At 29.2% G+C, this 17,441-nt stretch overlaps 4 protein-coding genes across 11 annotated transcripts; 2 read left to right on the top strand and 2 right to left on the bottom strand.

Annotated features, from left to right (window-relative positions):
* The first annotated feature begins 1,198 nt into the window (after positions 1–1,198).
* LOC107066168 (putative serine protease K12H4.7) lies at positions 1,199–3,572 on the top strand. Of its 2 annotated transcripts, none has more exons than XM_015320518.2 (10): positions 1,199–1,445; positions 1,516–1,697; positions 1,768–1,951; positions 2,027–2,075; positions 2,161–2,296; positions 2,359–2,425; positions 2,515–2,728; positions 2,814–2,946; positions 3,021–3,190; positions 3,259–3,572. In XM_015320518.2, the coding sequence occupies exons 1-10, from the start codon at positions 1,257–1,259 to the stop codon at positions 3,369–3,371; spliced, it is 1,437 nt and encodes a 478-aa protein (XP_015176004.2). In that variant the 5' UTR covers positions 1,199–1,256; the 3' UTR covers positions 3,372–3,572. The 2 variants fall into 2 exon arrangements, with proteins under 2 accessions (XP_015176004.2, XP_015176005.2); XM_015320519.2 differs by having other exon boundaries at positions 1,306–1,445; positions 1,535–1,697.
* LOC107066167 (Cellular retinaldehyde binding protein) lies at positions 3,422–8,217 on the bottom strand. Of its 2 annotated transcripts, none has more exons than XM_015320517.2 (7): positions 8,061–8,217; positions 5,283–5,516; positions 4,996–5,155; positions 4,813–4,874; positions 4,517–4,710; positions 4,085–4,298; positions 3,422–4,004 (listed from the first exon to the last, which is right to left on the bottom strand). In XM_015320517.2, the coding sequence occupies exons 2-7, from the start codon at positions 5,461–5,463 to the stop codon at positions 3,799–3,801; spliced, it is 1,017 nt and encodes a 338-aa protein (XP_015176003.1). In that variant the 5' UTR covers positions 5,464–5,516; positions 8,061–8,217; the 3' UTR covers positions 3,422–3,798. The 2 variants fall into 2 exon arrangements, with proteins under 2 accessions (XP_015176003.1, XP_089030687.1); XM_089174561.1 differs by lacking the exon at positions 8,061–8,217 and adding an exon at positions 5,934–6,052.
* Positions 8,218–8,557: 340 nt separating this feature from the next.
* Positions 8,558–11,524, bottom strand: LOC107066242 (uncharacterized). 4 transcript variants are annotated; one of them, XM_015320698.2, is made up of 3 exons: positions 11,379–11,524; positions 11,022–11,245; positions 8,558–10,956 (listed from the first exon to the last, which is right to left on the bottom strand). In XM_015320698.2, exons 2-3 carry the CDS (start codon positions 11,216–11,218, stop codon positions 9,795–9,797), a joined length of 1,359 nt encoding a protein of 452 aa, XP_015176184.2. In that variant the 5' UTR covers positions 11,219–11,245; positions 11,379–11,524; the 3' UTR covers positions 8,558–9,794. The 4 variants fall into 4 exon arrangements, with proteins under 4 accessions (XP_015176184.2, XP_015176183.2, XP_015176182.2 ...); XM_015320697.2 differs by having other exon boundaries at positions 11,373–11,494; XM_015320696.2 differs by having other exon boundaries at positions 11,022–11,267; positions 11,311–11,472.
* Positions 11,525–11,601: 77 nt separating this feature from the next.
* LOC107066241 (protein GPR107) lies at positions 11,602–17,100 on the top strand. Of its 3 annotated transcripts, XR_001475693.2 has the most exons (11): positions 11,602–11,805; positions 12,337–12,447; positions 12,704–12,867; positions 12,931–13,085; positions 13,742–13,980; positions 14,048–14,181; positions 14,242–14,509; positions 14,586–14,858; positions 14,984–15,156; positions 15,313–15,528; positions 16,568–17,100. XR_001475693.2 is itself a non-coding variant. In XM_015320693.2 (10 exons), the coding sequence occupies exons 1-10, from the start codon at positions 11,695–11,697 to the stop codon at positions 15,473–15,475; spliced, it is 1,779 nt and encodes a 592-aa protein (XP_015176179.1). In that variant the 5' UTR covers positions 11,602–11,694; the 3' UTR covers positions 15,476–17,100. The 3 variants fall into 3 exon arrangements, 2 of the variants coding, with proteins under 2 accessions (XP_015176179.1, XP_015176178.1); XM_015320693.2 differs by having other exon boundaries at positions 15,325–17,100; XM_015320692.2 differs by having other exon boundaries at positions 15,313–17,100.
* The last annotated feature ends 341 nt before the right edge of the window (positions 17,101–17,441 follow it).

The raw sequence follows: 17,441 nt of genomic DNA, 5'->3' as shown, positions 1-17,441 counted from the left end.
ATATTTTATTTTACTATCAGGTATAAATGAAAAACATTTATATGTTCGATATATTTTAGATTTTTATAATTAGGAATAAAAACGATGTTTATTGTTATATTTATTATAGTTAATTTTATCCAAAATTTGATATACATTTAACAATTATTTTTTAATATTATAATATTAATCGAATAATCTATATATAAACACATATAAATATTTATTAGCTATCTATATATTAAGAAATAAATAAATCAAAATCTATCTTTAGAAATACGAAACGTACATCAATAAAAAAGTAACCTTCAATACATTCAATTTATTTCTAGAAGTTTATTTTAAAACATGCGTATTCACATTTTATTTTTATGGGTAATAATAATCAATACGATTAACTGTATGAAGAAAAAGAGGTAGACTAAAGAGAAGATCAAAGGTAAACGAATAAGCTATATTTATATTACTCGGCGAATTCCAGGAAATTCGTCATTTATGAAGTACAATGTAGAAAAACATTCTCATGCGATCAGCTAAGGTGATTAAGAGGGGAGAGATCATTCAAACATACGCCAAATATTATTTTGATTTTGAAAAACATAAAGACAGGTCATACACGTGTTCGCTCTCGTGTATAAGAATTTATTTTTGCGTGATTAAATAATATTTTATTTCCGAATTTATTATCTCATTAAATCACATTTGATTTATAGATTTATCCAGCCATAATTGATGGTATTAATGTCTTCAAATAAGAAAGAAGATTTATAATCAGAATTAAAGAATCTTACATTTTTCTATGATTTTAAAAAGAGTTTTAAAAGTATCATTTTTTTACGGTATTAAAATTTTTCTTTTGCTAGATGATACAAGTTCTATATATATAAAATAATACAATATTAAATAAAGATAAAGTGTTATAAAGCAATTCAATGTAGGAACTCGACAATTCAATTTGTCTCTTTGTCAATTATGTTTATTTTATCGATACAAAATTGTATTTTTCATTCGCAAGATTAATCTTATTATCTTCGTAAAGAAAAATTTATGAAATCACCATTTGTTCGATTAAATCGTGATAATCTTTTACGTTATATAACATTTTTTCGGTCGAATGGTGACATACATAGAAATACTTTTTAATTTGTTATCGATTGTTAATGTATATGAATTGTCACAGATATCCTATCGAACCTTATCATTAAATGATGATTCAAAATAAAAGAAGTAGAACGTATAACAATTGTAGAACTCAGAAGTGAACATATCATTTGAAAATGTACGTCTTAATAATTCTATTCTTTTGTACAAATTCCTTGGTCAATGGTTTTGGCCTCCATGGGTTTACATTCAAGGGTTTAGAAGAGCCAACATTATTGGATAAAGTTGCTAAAAATGTACACGAGAAATGGTTAAATCAACCACTGGATCATTTTAATCCTCGGAATAATATAATTTGGCAAATGGTAAGAATTTCTTTTATTTTCTAATATAAAATTAATTTAATTTAAAAAAAATACAATATTATCAACCCAGCGTTATTACGAAAATAAAGCCTTTTATCAAGAAAATGGACCGATATTGATCATGCTTGGTGGAGAATGGGAAATAAAACCTAATTTCTTAACAAATGGACTGATGTTTGACATTAGTGTTGCTCTTGAAGGTATAATGTATTATACCGAACATCGATATTATGGACAAAGTAAACCCACAAAGTACGACGATAACTTCTAAAATACTGAAGTAACAAAACAAGTTTTTAAATATTTTTATCATAATTTTTAGGGATGTCAGTGAAGAAAATTTGCAATATTTGAACGTCGATCAAGCATTGGCTGACATAGCTTATTTTATTGAAAAAGTGAAGAGAGATCTTGGTAATGAAAATGCAACGGTGATTGTTTTCGGTGGATCCTACGCTGGTAATATGGCAACATGGGCTAGATTAAAATATCCTCACCTTATTCAGGTACAATTCTTTCTTTATTTCGCAATGTTAACGCGTTTCATATAAAATTAACATTTGTTTTTTAAATCTTGACAGGGTGCTGTGGCTAGCAGTGCACCGGTCCACGCAAAAATGGAGTTTTATGGTAAGAATCTTTTTCCAATCAAATTTTTCTTTTATTAAGTGATGATGTATTGTTAGTTCGATTAATTATTTTATTTTGTTAATAGAATATTACGAAATTGTGGAAAGGTCTCTTCGAAGATATGACGAACAATGTGCAGTCGATATTAAAGCTGCATTTGATTCTGTAGAGACATTGTTGAAAGAAGATGGTGGTCCTGAGAAATTGAAGACATATTTTAAGTACGTACATTAATTCATAATCAAATTAATTAGAAAAAGAATTAATAATTATAATATTGTAGTTTATGCAAAGTACCGAACGTGAAATCTTCCTATGATGTTGGTCATCTTATAAATACTTTAACAGAGGTAAGAAATTATGATAATTAAAGACACAATTACGTTTCATCAACAGCAATGAAAATTATTATCATCGAAAATAATATTATTTGTAATAGAAATTTGCTAGTATTGTCCAATATAATAAAGTTCGGACGGATAGTAAATCGAGTATTGGTGTTTGTTGTGACAACATGATAGCCACACATTTAGGATCACCACTTCAAAGATTGGCTAGATTAATGAGTAAAAATGACGATAAATGTTTAGATGCTAGTTACGAACAATTCATATCACATTACAGGAATGTAAGCTGGGATTTAAATAGTATATGTAAGTTCAATTCGAAATATTGTATGAATTCTAAATTCATCTAATTTTTATTTTGTAATATTACTTAATTAATTGCATATTTCAGTAAGATCGTGGTATTTTCAAACGTGTACTGAGTATGGTTATTATTCGACAATTAATTACGAAAATTCCATTTTCGGATCTCTCCTACCTTTGGATTACTTCTTAAATATTTGCACTAACTTATACGGAAATTAGTAAAATTATTTTGTTATTTATTATTTGATAATATATAATTATTCAATAATTTAATATCCATTAAATTTTGCAGTTACAATGGTACTTATTTGAAAAAGAGAGTAATGCGAACGAATTTAATTTACGGTGGTTATAAACCGGATATAAGTAATGTCATTTTTACAAATGGCGATGTTGATCCTTGGCATACGCTTTCCGTTTTAGAAGACTTGAACGAGTCTACACCAACTATTATTATGAAAGGTATATATACAGAAGAATTTGTATTGCGTACACATAATGTATTGATTGGTTTATTTTGTTGTTTACAGGTATATCTCATTGTCAAGATTTTTTGGAGGATTTTTCTACGGATCCGTTAGAGCTTACCAAGGCAAGACAAATGATACGTCAAATTGTTACCAAGTGGATAACGATGTATTAATTTAATAGATAATTGAATGATACTTTATTTTTAAGAAAAAACTTCAAAAGTCCTTTTTACACCAACACATTTTATTTATAATTGTTTACAAAAACGAAAAACTTATTTACAAAGGATAATATATATAGATACTTATGATTACATATATGTATACGTTACATTGTAGCTAATAGAAATAGAAAAACCTTTATATTTTTTTAATTCGCCTATAGTGCGTATTTTATATAATAGCCTAATTGTGTGTAAGTTTTTTGAATCGCCATTTCATAGACACATACCGTTCCTATGAAAAATGTTTGGCAATCGAAATATTATATCTAGAAGTGGCTCGAATTATTATTTCTGACCGTTAGTCAACATCCATAAGCCCCAAATAAAAAATCAACCTATCTCATTTATTAATAAAAAAAGAGCTATTTAAAGAATTTCAATCGACTTCGAGTTTCCTGAAGGAACCACTAATGCCACACATCATGCTATCACTGGAACCAACGCTTGAACAACCAAATCCTTGTTTCAAAGCAGATACGGCACCCTCTCGAGCTTTTTCAGAATATTGTTCAAGGCATACCTTCATTTTATCGTGACTTAACAATGTCGGTCTTAATTCTAATAATTCTTGTCGCCAGAGATCTAGAAATAAAAAATATTATCGAAGATATTTAAACAGGAATTCATTTGAATTTCTCGTCAAATATTTCAATTCTTTTTACCAATCATTTCTTTCATAGGCATGGTACCACCATACTCTTTAGGTAACATACTAGCATCCATCTTGTTATTTAATGCATCCTCCAGGCTGGTGTAAATCTTAACACGACTTTTTATTTTCTCGGAGATCAAGGACATTCCAAAATCAAGAGCGAACTTTAAAGATGGGTGGGCATTGATAGCGTGAACTTCTTTGTGTCTCATAGGAACTGTACGCTGAAAACAAAGAAATATTTTTCAGGTAGACGATCAAAATATTTCTTCTTGAAAACATTTCAGATAAACTGTTGTATACTTTTTTTATTACAGACAATAAAGACCTTCAAGGCGATTAGTAATAAAAACTTGAAAGCGATAAAAAGAGAAACTGGTTTTGGATTTTAAAATTTAAATTTGAATTTAATTATACGAAATGAAAAGACGATTTCTCTTACTTCTCCATTTTTAACAATACGAACAGCTTCTTTGGGTGTAAATAAAGTAAGATGAGGAAAACTGACTCCAGCACCATCAGCGAAATGAACAAATCCGCGAATTTGACTCTCCTCGTCTTCCATCAAAGCTTCGTAGGTAATAGCGTGTATCTTACACATATCTGCGTTGGTATATTTATGTGGATCAAAAACACCTATAATGAATTGATAATTTAAAAAGTCATAATATTGTGCTAGATTAACAAAAGTTTATTAATTAAAATCACAAAATTTATGTGCGTATGTTTGAAAACTACCTGGTCTAGCAATAATAACACGACGACCTTTATGATCGCGACCTGGTGCAGCGAATAGATATCTGTAATTAATGAAAATGATAAAACATATTCGAAATGATTAAAAATGTAGGAAGATTTCTAAAAGATCCTTGAGATATTCCAAGATGGCAAGACTTTATTCCTCTTCGTTGTTGATCTTACCCCAATGAAAGTAATTCCTCCATAGTTGGTTCCATTACATCCAAATGAGTAAATGCAGGATGATAAACTTGACGTAAAAGAAGATATCGTTCGGTTGTTTCTTGAGCCATCGGTACATTAAACTTCTTACATCGTAAAAATCTCAATAAAAATCGTGCATCTAATGATAGATAAATATATTAAGACGAGTGTGGAAATAAAAGATAGATTATTAGTTTAAAAAAAGTATTCTAGATATTTTTTCAAAGATCTGTTAAAAGTAAATTAATTTAAAATAAACTTCTCACCGAGTCGGCAATTTTTAATACGCGAATTTAATTTTATCCAACTACGCATTTGCTCCAGTGCTTGATCACGCGTATTCTTATCCTCCCTGAGTTCATCCTTTGCAATTTTTTGAGTTTCTTCGGAAAGTTTGCACTCGTACTTGTCCTCTTCGGTTACCCATTCTATCGCACCACTGTCCATTTTATTTTCTGTCTTCGTTGTTTTGTATTCGATGTACAATGATCCTTAAGATCCTACAAATTGATCGTAATGTAAGCATCGTAAGAATTTGTAACACTTATCAGAAGAATGGATGACGTGATGAGTTTACGCTTCGTCATTCAAGTTAAGAGCAATTTCTCTTTCGTTCACTTTAATTTCACTTTCGTTACAAACGTGTCTGACCTGGTTGCCTAGATTCTACTCATGCACGAAACGAATACACGTTTAAGAAGACACACGTGAGAGAAAAAAAATATAAAATATTTTATTTATTAAAAATGATCAAAGAACAATTCTATTAATTAAAATAAAATTTTAATATCATTTAAAAAATGATTAATTTAAATTGATTTCAAAATCAATTTATGAATGAATGCACTTATGAGAAGAATATATGCATATAATCAATATTAATGTGCGAATATTTTATTATATAAAAAGTGTATTACACTTTTTAATAAAATAATATGTAATAATACTAGAAACGCTTGAACGATTAAATAATATAAACGTTTTATCTTCGTGCGTATATCCTGAAATGTTGCGTACGGTGATTACGTGTTGCAATAACTTTCTCCGATTACGTAACTTACCGAAGAGTTTAAAACACCTTTGTTCCTTAGTATTAGACGTAACATGAGCAACAGATGTAAGAACCGAATGACATGATAAAAAAAATCTCAAAGTGAAAAGAATTGAGGTCGGTGTTCTAAATCGATATATAATTATCTTTCTAATCAAATGAAATTAAAGTAAACTATGATATTTATTTTAAAAACTGCATACTAATATTTATTATAATTTTCAAGAGATTTGTTTCAATCTAATATACAAAATTGATCCATTTTGAAAAAAATATATGATTGTTCATCCAAGTTCATCTATTAGTTTACGAAAGTGTTCGTAACATGCAAACTATATGAAAATGATGATATTATAGTATGTACAATATATACATCCTGTATATTAAAATGGCGGTCTGATAATGATAGCATTTCTCATTGAAATTTCACAAAGGCAAATGGCCTATCTTAGACGCGAAGCCATAACTAATATCGATCTCTTCCGTATAGAAAGTGGAGGTTATCGGCTAGCTGACTTTTAAGATTACCTTTAGAGAGTCAATACGCTGTTACGTATGATCTTAGTAAAAGCCACCTTTTCTTCGTAATGCATTACGACTATTACGTATACGTACGATTCTATTAAATTCATTCTCTACCATGGATAACGAGACCCATGGTTGTTAAATTATAATGATACCATAGAATCATATAATAGTTACACGTAATACATACAATTAGTAAAATTTCTTTTAGTGCAACAACTATTACAGGAGTTATGTCATGGTTGTTTTAAATTAACCGCGAAAAGAAACTTAAGAATTTATTCTTTCTCTTCTGTTGGTTTTAATTCACATTTTGAAGTATTTTTATTGTTTTTTTTTCCAAATGAAATATAAAAACTAATTTTCTGTATTTTTGATTTCTTTTTAAAGGGTAGCTACAACTAAACACTTAAGTCTACTTTTCTTCTAGATGTTTCTGTAAAAGAACGATTGGAATTTTTTGTTAATAAAAACAAACACGAGTATCTAAAATTGGTTGGACATTTTTGTTTTTTAATCGTTAACCGAAACCTGTTTATTCAGTATAAACAAAAAATGCTCGTTGAACTCGCGTTTTCTTGACTTACTTTCCCTCAACATCTACTTTCAATGATAACCGTTTTTCTTAACAGTAAATCATCGAAAAGAAATTTATAATATAAAAGAACACTTATGTCATTGTATAGAATCAAATAAATACTTTCTTACGTTGTATTATCTTTTAGGAAAACAAAATGGTTTCTCAAAAGTTCAGATTATTATTAATCATAAATTCAAATTAAAAATATTCGTATTTTAAAATTAATTTCCATTAAAATTTTGATCAAATATTATGGAGGGCTATAAGAATAAAATTATATAATATTTTTTAAAGTTCAAACATCCCATTTTTTAATTCTGTTAATAACTTCATATTTCTACTTCGGAAATTGATTAAAATCTACTAAAAAATGATCATGTGCTACATTTCTTTTTGACTTTGAAGTAGTAGTCCTTCAAATTCAAGGACGTTTATTAATGAAGTCAATGTAGCATATATATATATTGAGTATTTGAGATTCATCTAACGTCGATCGGTATCGTATATTGATTTAACATTTCGTGACTAGTATTAAGAATTCAATTAGAATGAATCAGCTATATTTAATTCAATCTTTTACAAGAACTGCGATCGTTTAATATAATTCTTTATAAAATGATTAAATTACAATTATTATTAAAAAAAACAAATCATAATTTAAAAAAATTGAAATGTTAAATGATTAAAAAACAAATAACAATTTTGAAATTGTATTTTTTCCTTTGTTTGTTCTTGTCGTAAAAATGTTATGCGAAATCGATAAAAATATAATAAAAAATATGATTTTTGAAATAAATAAAAAGTAATAGTCTGCAATGTCCACACATGTTGATGAGGAAAATATTCTAAATATTCTAAACATATAAGGGAAGAAAAATAAAAACATACCTAGAAAGAAGCCAGTCTACGTGCTCGATGGCCACTGTTCCCCTCTGCTTGTACGATCGCTCTTTTATAATTTTCAGAGACACCTTTCTTCCTCCACCAGCTTAGGAACCTTGCGTCCCGCGAATGAGTAAATTTCTTCAAAGTAAATGAAAGGGAGAGAGAAAGAAAGAAAAAAAAAAAAATAACGAAAGAATATGCTTGACCAGTTTCAAGAATATGCTTGGCGATCTATTGTGGCCTTCTAATTTACTCGTGACAAAGAAAATAAACTAAAATTTAAGGATTAGCATTTTTTATATAGTGGTCTGGTCGATTTAACACTCGATTTATGAAACATTTCGCAACTTATTCTGGTTGTTCCTATGTCTTTTTTATTTTTTTAACTAATAAAAATGATACGCTACTAATGCTTACTCTTCTTACGAGTATATGTAATAATTCGTGATACGAAAGAAAAAAAACATAGACTCAAAAATATTGTTAGAGCAAAGAAAAGATGAGAATAACAATCGTAATTTTATTGTTTGATATTTACGTCACGTACAATAGACAAAATATTTCATGGAATATTACACACATTAAAATGGAATTTCTGGCAAAGGCGACATAATCAACCCAAGTTGCAGCTCATTATGTAATGTGAAACACGTAACAAGTAAGTATTACGACTTTTCTATTAGTTCCAATATATCTAATGATATTATCTATTGGAATTTACAGTAGAATGTGTTTGAAAAAAAATCAAATTCAAAATAACCGGAAGTTATACATTCCCACCCAGATATGATTATGCGGAACGCGCGCTTTTTACAAAATTCTATTAAACGTTGATTATTAAACATTTTGTTTAATTTAATATTATTATTAATCATATTTAGTGCATTAAATTGTCAATATTTTGAAAAGGAACTTCCAATGGAAGACATACATTACTATGTTTTCTTTTGCAATAATATTATACAATTAATTTCAATTAACGAATTAAATAGCACGATGAAAGTGTAAGAGTAATTGTACGTGCACGATATTGTATTATTTTTTTCTCAAATTGTAAAACGCAATCTCGTGGAGAAACATAGTCTGAGTGAAATGCGAGTAATGACTATAAGAAAGTTTTATAAGAAGGAAGAGAAGGGAAAGATGTATTACGTGCGCAATAGGGCTTTAACCGACATCGAGCTCGATTGCGTATGTGTATTTTTAATGATATATATATAAATATTGTATACATACAATTGTTTGTTCAAATAGCCATAACTTTGAAAAACAAAATATTTGAAGGTAAATTCTATAAGAATTCTATAATATATATTGTATAAGGAAAGGTGAGGCATTTTGTTATTCTTTCTTTTCCATTTATAATTAGTAATATTTTCATTTTTTATTATAATTAGCAAGTATAAAATACAATGTTTAAATGCACAGTTTCGTAAAACATTCTTTTAACATAAAAATAAATGCTAGACTTTTTGGCACTGCATTTGTTATCATGTTTATCTCTTATAATGAATTTGTTTGTTATAAGAAGAACCAGTCGAGACTTAGTATGAAAAACTACGTAAAAAAGGAACTTAATAGCTTCTAAATATAACAACATAATAATAATTTGGTAGAGGATAATAACGAAATATCACATTACATTTTATCTTTTAATCAGTCTTTTTCTTTAACTGCTCAAAAGATAATCTTGTATATAATTAATATACTATAAGTTTATAGATTGTTCAAATATTATTATCTGCCAATAACTTGAACCTTTGTATAAGCGCCTTTACAACCGCTATTAGATACCAATAGACTTTTCTTTACTTCCAGTATTTGATCTTCTCTAAGTTTTAGATGACTATCTTCCATCGCTTGTACTATGCATTTTTCTAAAACTTCTTCATTTAAAAGATTATATCCAAATATTCTTACATCATAGTGTACTTTAGAAAATGCAGCAGTAATATTTTTAATATTTGCTTCTAATTGGATAGTACGTTTTAAATTGCGATCCACTTTCTCCACATTAATCACCGCTAGTAGAGTAATACAAGTATTTGGAAGTTTTAATATGTTACTTGAAAGTTTTAAAGCATCCAAAATATCGTTTTCTCTTAAATTTTCTAAAATTATTAAATTACAAGAATAGGATGGGATCTCGTTTATGTCGACCATACTTAAAGGTGGAATATATTGTATAATTTTATTATGATTCGGAAAATTTCTTCTTATGATATCAATAGTATAAGATTTTCCAACTCCAGTACTTCCTACAAGTACTGCGAACTTTTTACAGGAATCATCTATTTCTAGAAATTCAATTAAAGATGATATAACTTCATTTTGACCATACATTTTTTTTCGTAATTCAATACTAGCGTTGGAAAAATGTGACCCGTGATCGCAAACTAATATTACTTTTTCTTTACTATCTTCTTCCGAAATTAACAAAACAGCTATTAAAAATACAATTATTGGTACTAATATAAAAAATGTAACTTTATAGAAAAAGTGCACAGAATTCTTATCTTTCATCGAAATAGACGATACAAGAGGGCGAACTTTTTTCTTTAATTCTTCGTATGATTTTTTCTCAGAGCTCTCATTTGAGTTTTCTATTTTTTCAGTCTTAGTTTCCAGTGGTTCTACTTGTACAGGATTAATTAAATTGGCAGTATCATTGATTTCATTATTATGCTCCGACACATCCATTTTTTCTACTTCCATGTACTCTATTTGTTCCTGTTGCTGAGTGTTTATTTTAGGTACATTAACCTCAGGTCCAATTGAATTCCAATTTATATATTCTGGTTTATTATTGATACATGGAATGGTATTTTTCCAAGTATTTTTATGTTCATTTTTATGTTCATTTTTATCTGAGGATAATCTTTCGCATATTTTTAATTGCCTGTAAATAAAACATAAATGCATATAAACATTATTCAAACAACAATTTTTATAAATGCTTTTTACCTGACACAGTTGGTCCCATCCACTATCTGCTCGCAACTGTATTGTCTCACTAAACTAGGTGATCCCAGAGTTTGATAGTATTCTTCAATTAATATTTTCTTACTTGTAGATGGTAGATCAGAGAAACTAGCTGTTCTTGTCAATTTATTCTCAGTTTCATCGTCTAAAATTTTTAAGGCTGCAAAGTGCTTTTCCATTACATCAAGTAAATCTTCAAAAGTTTCCTACAAAAACAAATCACAAATCCTTAACCTTTAAATCGTTTACTAGCCTTTTATTACATTCTTACTTCACTCATTTGGATCCTTAAACATTGGAGTATTTACTTTGGGAAAATACTTAGCAACATACTTTTACCTGTTCTTTTTCTTTGGCAATAAAAACGCACTGTTTTATAAATAAACGAAACAATAGAAAAATTTTGGCATGTGTAATGGCACATTACAGAATTCAACGACCGTTGATAAAAATTTATCGAAAAAAAAAACAGAAAAAAATGAGAGTTTAAAAAGCGCGCATGCGCAATTGAATTTCCGCGTTCCGCTCATTCTAATTGTCCAATTCCGATAGTTTCCCACGTTCCAAAGTCAGAGAGCAGTCTTTCGCGTATTCTTAAGCGCGTGTACTGAGTTGTTCGGATTAGGTAACGAGTTTTACGTGATGTGACATTTCTATGATCACAAACAATTCAAAAATGTATTTACAAAGTTTCTTCGCTTCGTGCTTCTGGACTTTATTAACAATCTCAGCAGTTACAGCTAGGATACATAAACTTGAAATACGGGTTAGTATCGTGAAAAGGATATCTGGCTTTTAATGGTTTCTTTTTCCATCCTTTCTCTTTTTCTCCCCTCACTTCTCTCTCTCTCTCTCTCTCTATCTTTTTCACTAATTCTTTCTTCTTACGATTGATATAATATAAATTAGTTGAAATAATCATACATTACCGTAATGATAGTGCAATATCATGGATGAATAGGCGTGTTACATCGATATCTATCTCTTCTATATATATATCTTATATACATATGCGTATAATATGTGGTACACAGTAACGTGACATACGTAATACATATATGGAAGCATCTATAGCATCAATTCATTTACGCAATCAACAATGAATCACGAACATTTTGCAGCTATATGTAAAAAATATTTCCAATAAAATAAGTTGTATTCTACTTATATATATATATAACATTGACAGCAAGTTAAATGTCCTATGAAATGTATGCGTGTGTATGTGTACTGTTTGTCAAGATGAATATGTAAAAGCATTGATTATCACATATTTTTGTTTCTTTTCTCTTTGCAGAAAGATACTAGGCGATATATTTCTCTCAGTACCTTTGGTTTTTATAAGTATGGTATTCTAAACGTCAGTCTTACAAATTTCAATGCCGATCCTTTTGATAAAAATGCAGTGGTAAGTTTTACATAACGCCATTATTTAGTAAAGAAGCATAGCCACCTGTTTGTCTTCTTCTGTCATCCTAATTTGTCAACTTATTGTCTCAAGAAATATAAATGTATAGTTTTTCAGTAATATCCATAGTTTGGATAGTATAAAATTAACAGTGATATGTTTTCTTTCATATTTGTGAGCATTGCTAATGCATATACTCTGTGATATATATCTATGTATTAATGTTTAAGCAAAACTTTCTTTATTCGGACTTCAGTTTGGATTCAGTTTAGACCGGACACTCAGCGATGCAGTGAATTCTTATTTAGATAGTCATCAAGAAAGATGCGTGCTTCAAAACCTATCCAATCCCAAAACAGAGTTAGAGAAGAAGGATGACAGTGCTGTCATATACTTTATAATGGACTTAAATAATTTGTCGTAAGTACAAGTATTACATCTATAACAGAAGAACTTTATTGACAAGTATTTTCTTTTTTTCAGTTTGAAGATAAATTGCAGTCGTAATATACAGTCTGTTCTTATATACAAAGATTCCAGTTTAATGTCAAATTTCAGAATGAAAAGAAATTCATTGCCAACAAAATTTAGTGATACGGCTCTATTTCCTAGAAGGAAACGTAACACATCTATACACGGTAAGTGACCAATTTGTTCAAACATTAAATTAAACTTGTAGTTTTCTATTTTTCTATTATATGACGCATACACTATCATTGCTAATGTTAGAATTACAGTTTTACTACATTCATTACCAACAGATGGTGATCAGTGATTTGGCTAGCTCTTCATAATTGCAATATCCGTCTTACCTCAGACGGTTGATTATTAATATTCTGTACATTAGATAAAGTGCCAAATTTCAAGGAAACGTATTACTTTGAATATTTTAAACAGCGTGAAAAAACTTTAATTATTTATTTATTTAAAACATTTTTAATGTAGATAATACTTATTCTTATTTATTAAAGTATGATATTAATGTACATTTCCTAAATATGAATTTTCTAACTAAAATGATTGACGAGTAAGCACACGTGGACTTGAACCAATGTTGGTGATCGAACGTTTCCTTGATGGCAGTTGCTATAATTAAATCTTGTCCTCAATTTTATAAATAACACGAAAATTAGGTATTTTTGAAAGTTTGATTAGGTAACTATCTTCTTTGAATCAGTATATAGATTTTTATCTTATGTCCATCAGTAATGAAATTTTCTTTATCATTTAAATCGTTTTTTTAACATAATATGTTTTCATATTAAATATATCTCATACGAACATTTGATTGCAGATAATTCGTTAGAAAATCCTGTTAAAAAAGAGAAGCATATTTTCCAACCAGATTTAATAAATACTTGTGATCGTTTAACATCGCTACCGATGACTATGGAAACTATTAAGGGCAAAACATATTATAACACAAGCTTTGCTATGTACGTAGGTGATGAAGAAGAAGAAGGTCTTTACAATCTTTATTTTCATAATTGTCCTAATTATAAGGGTAATACTCAAGTTGCCTTAGATTTTACGGTAAGACATTATATAAGATTATTTTTGAAGAAATAAAATAATACATTTATATTTTATTTATTTACAGATACGAATAGCTGAAATCAATCGTGGAAATTTTCTTAGTGCCGGAGAAATGCCTCTACCAGCTTTGTACTTTATGATGGCTTTCTTATTCCTCTTCTCTGGGTGCTTCTGGGTCTTCATACTTAAGAAGAGCAAGTAAGGTTTCCATTTATAAACCGTGAAACCTATAGAAACTTATGGTTAATATTTATGCAGGCATCCCGTCTTTAAAATTCATTACTTAATGACAGTACTGGTATTTCTGAAGTCTTTATCTTTACTATTCCACGGCATCAATTATCATTTTATACAAACAAAAGGTGAACACGTGGCAGCGTGGGCAATATTGTATTATATCACGCACCTGTTAAAGGGTGCTGTACTATTCATTACTATCGTCCTTGTTGGCACAGGATGGACATTCATTAAACATATTTTAGCGGACAAAGATAAAAAGCTTTTTATGATCGTCATTCCATTGCAGGTAATAAAAGAATACATTATTATGGAATATTATAGAATCAAAGAAAGTCAATGTAATTTGTTATTTGATTATTTAGGTATTAGCAAATGTTGCGGAAATAATAATAGAAGAAGGTGAAGAAGGTGATATAGAGAATCAAACTTGGCGGGACGTTTTTATTCTCGTAGATTTGCTTTGTTGCGGTGCTATTTCATTCCCTATAGTATGGAGTATCAGACATTTACAAGAAGCTGCTCACACGGATGGCAAAGCGGCTGTCAATTTAAGGAAACTTAAGCTTTTTCGACATTTTTATATCATGATACTTGGTTATATATATTTTACCAGATTTATAGCGTACTTACTTAAGGTACGTAGCCTTTATTAGTTTCAACTCTTGCTTACAAACATTCGAGAGATTTATTTATTTAACGGTATCAATATAAAATCTTATATTTTGATAAACATAGCAAATCCTTGTTTCTGTTTCGATAGAGTACGGTACCCTTCCAATACGAATGGTTGCACGAAATGTCTCGTGAGATAGCAACGTATGTTTTCTTCATTTTAACGGGCTACAAGTTCCGACCAGCTTCCGCGAATCCTTATTTTACATTAACAACCGATGAAGTTGATCAAGGTGAAGATGACGATGAAATGGACATTGTGTAAGTATTATTTGATTATAATATGAGATCAAATCAAATATATATATATATATATATATATTTTTTTTTTTTTTTTTCATTCAAACGGTCTTTGCAACGATTAATTTGATATTTTTTCTTAGATTAACTTATCCTATTCTAACGTCACGAACTTAGCCTCTTTTCTAGCGTTAGCGGTGGCAGCGGACTTACCGAGAATCTCAGTAAAGTTAGCAAAGTCTCCAAAGTGGTGAGGCCAACGACCTCGGAGGTTCCATCTACTCAAGAAGAAAGAGACAGTCTTTTTAACAAAAAAGATTCTACTCAGGAATATGACTGAACACAAAAACTATACGTAATAGGTCCATTTTGGGTATGCTCCAAGTGTATAACGTACGTGTATTTTGTGAAATCTCAGTATGCTTTCTTGCGAGTAAGATGAACGTACTTTGCGAGAAATAGAGAGAGAAAGAGAGAGAGAGAGAGAGAGAGAGAGAGAGAAAGAGAAAATGTGTGTATGTGTATGTATGTAAAGCAAGAGATAGTTTGAAAGTAGTTAACTCGAAACTTTCTGTATATTTCCTATTCTATAGGATAATTCGCGCAACTGTAACTCGTATCTGTTTTTTTTTTTAATTGAAGCTAGGTAAAAATATTAAAGGATAAAAGATGGATTACATCATATTCATGATCATATTTGCATTAATTCCTGCACGTTTTACAGTTGCACTATCTTTTTAAATGGATACTTTCGTGATTTTTTACATACATCGAATATTCTCGCCATTCTACATAAAAAAAAAGTATCAGGGAAACGTGATCGAAAAATGATTTAGATAGATTACGAGGTATTTAGAAAAAAATTATCTTTTCCTATTAATACTTTTATTTAACTTCAATTAAAAAAAAAAAAAAAAAGATATGAATTGTTACAAATGCGCGAGTCATTCTGTATATACGATCGTTTCGTATTCCTTAGAAAGTAAAAAACAATAAGAGCAATGCGCCGCGCGCTGCAGTGGTAGTTTAAAAAGCAATCGTACAACTTTGTATTATTATTATTACTATTAATATTATCATTATATCATCATCTTCATCATCATTCTGTACTTAACGACGAAATATTCGATTATTGTAAAGTTCGATCGAAGCATGCATTATTATCGTACGGAGATCGTAACTTATAATAAGTATATGTATAATGTACTTTATATTTTATACGTCGAAATATTCTGCATCGCGTAGTACTACGTCCCGTTCTTCTCTTTCCTCCTGTTTTACGAGATTTTACATGCATAGTTTGGCATTCGTTAAGTTTCGGCAAAGATTATTACGACCAAATTCATAAAAGGACTCTTCATATTGTGATACTATTATGTCCATTAATTGATGATGATTTTTCACCGCTTCTTGTCTTTATTTTTTTTTCTAGGATTTTGTAAATAAGAACGGAAAAGGAGATTAATTCATGAAACCAGCAAGGATTAGAGTTTATTATTCACAGTTTCACAATTTTATAATAGAATTTTGTGAAACTTTCTCTAAGCATTTAGACAATTATTTCGATTAATTTTTTTTCGCGACACGCTTAAAAATTTTTTAAACACTCCTGCAGAAAGCTTAGGTATGTTGTGATAGGCGATCCACGCCCGTGTTCTTATTCGTCATTTATCTATCGCAATTCAATTTTTTTTCTATTCGCACTTTGTAATTCTTCTAGTAAGAAAAAATAATTGTTATGAATATTGAGAAATAATTGGAAACTTGAAATATTTCCTGTCGACGAATTTATTATAATACGTTATTGCGAATAATATTACTATTATTATACTATTATTATTTATGCAATATATGTATCGTATATTAGTTTGGACATTTGTTATAGCTAATACACTATGTTAACATGTATTAAGCAGAAAATGACAGAAAACATATTGAAAAAATAAAACGGATATTTTTATGAAATTCTAACAGTCACATATTATATCAAATAAGCATTCTATATTTCGGAAACGATTCGTATCATTTAATTATGCTATTAGTATTTTTCATTGGCCGGATAAAAGTACCAGACTAGATTATCATCGTCCTAACCAGTAATAGAAAATAGGTACGTATATACTTGCATACTTATGTAACATACAACCAAATAATTTTAACTGATATTGTCCTACGAGGTAACATAGGACAAATTGTTGCAGAGTTCAGTCTCCTGACTACGTAAAAAAATTTAGAAGTGCAACGATAACATAGTTTTAGAAAAGAGATACGCAACGTTGTTGTCGGTAGCTTGTTCGTTTTTTATG

The sequence above is a fragment of the Polistes dominula genome, unplaced genomic scaffold (assembly GCF_049000335.1).
Source record: "Polistes dominula isolate Pdom_NZ unplaced genomic scaffold, Pdom_raw_medaka contig_16, whole genome shotgun sequence".
Classification (NCBI taxonomy): domain Eukaryota; kingdom Metazoa; phylum Arthropoda; class Insecta; order Hymenoptera; family Vespidae; genus Polistes; species Polistes dominula.
Note: the sequence above shows the minus strand (reverse complement) of the source record. Positions and strands in the feature narration are given on the sequence as shown.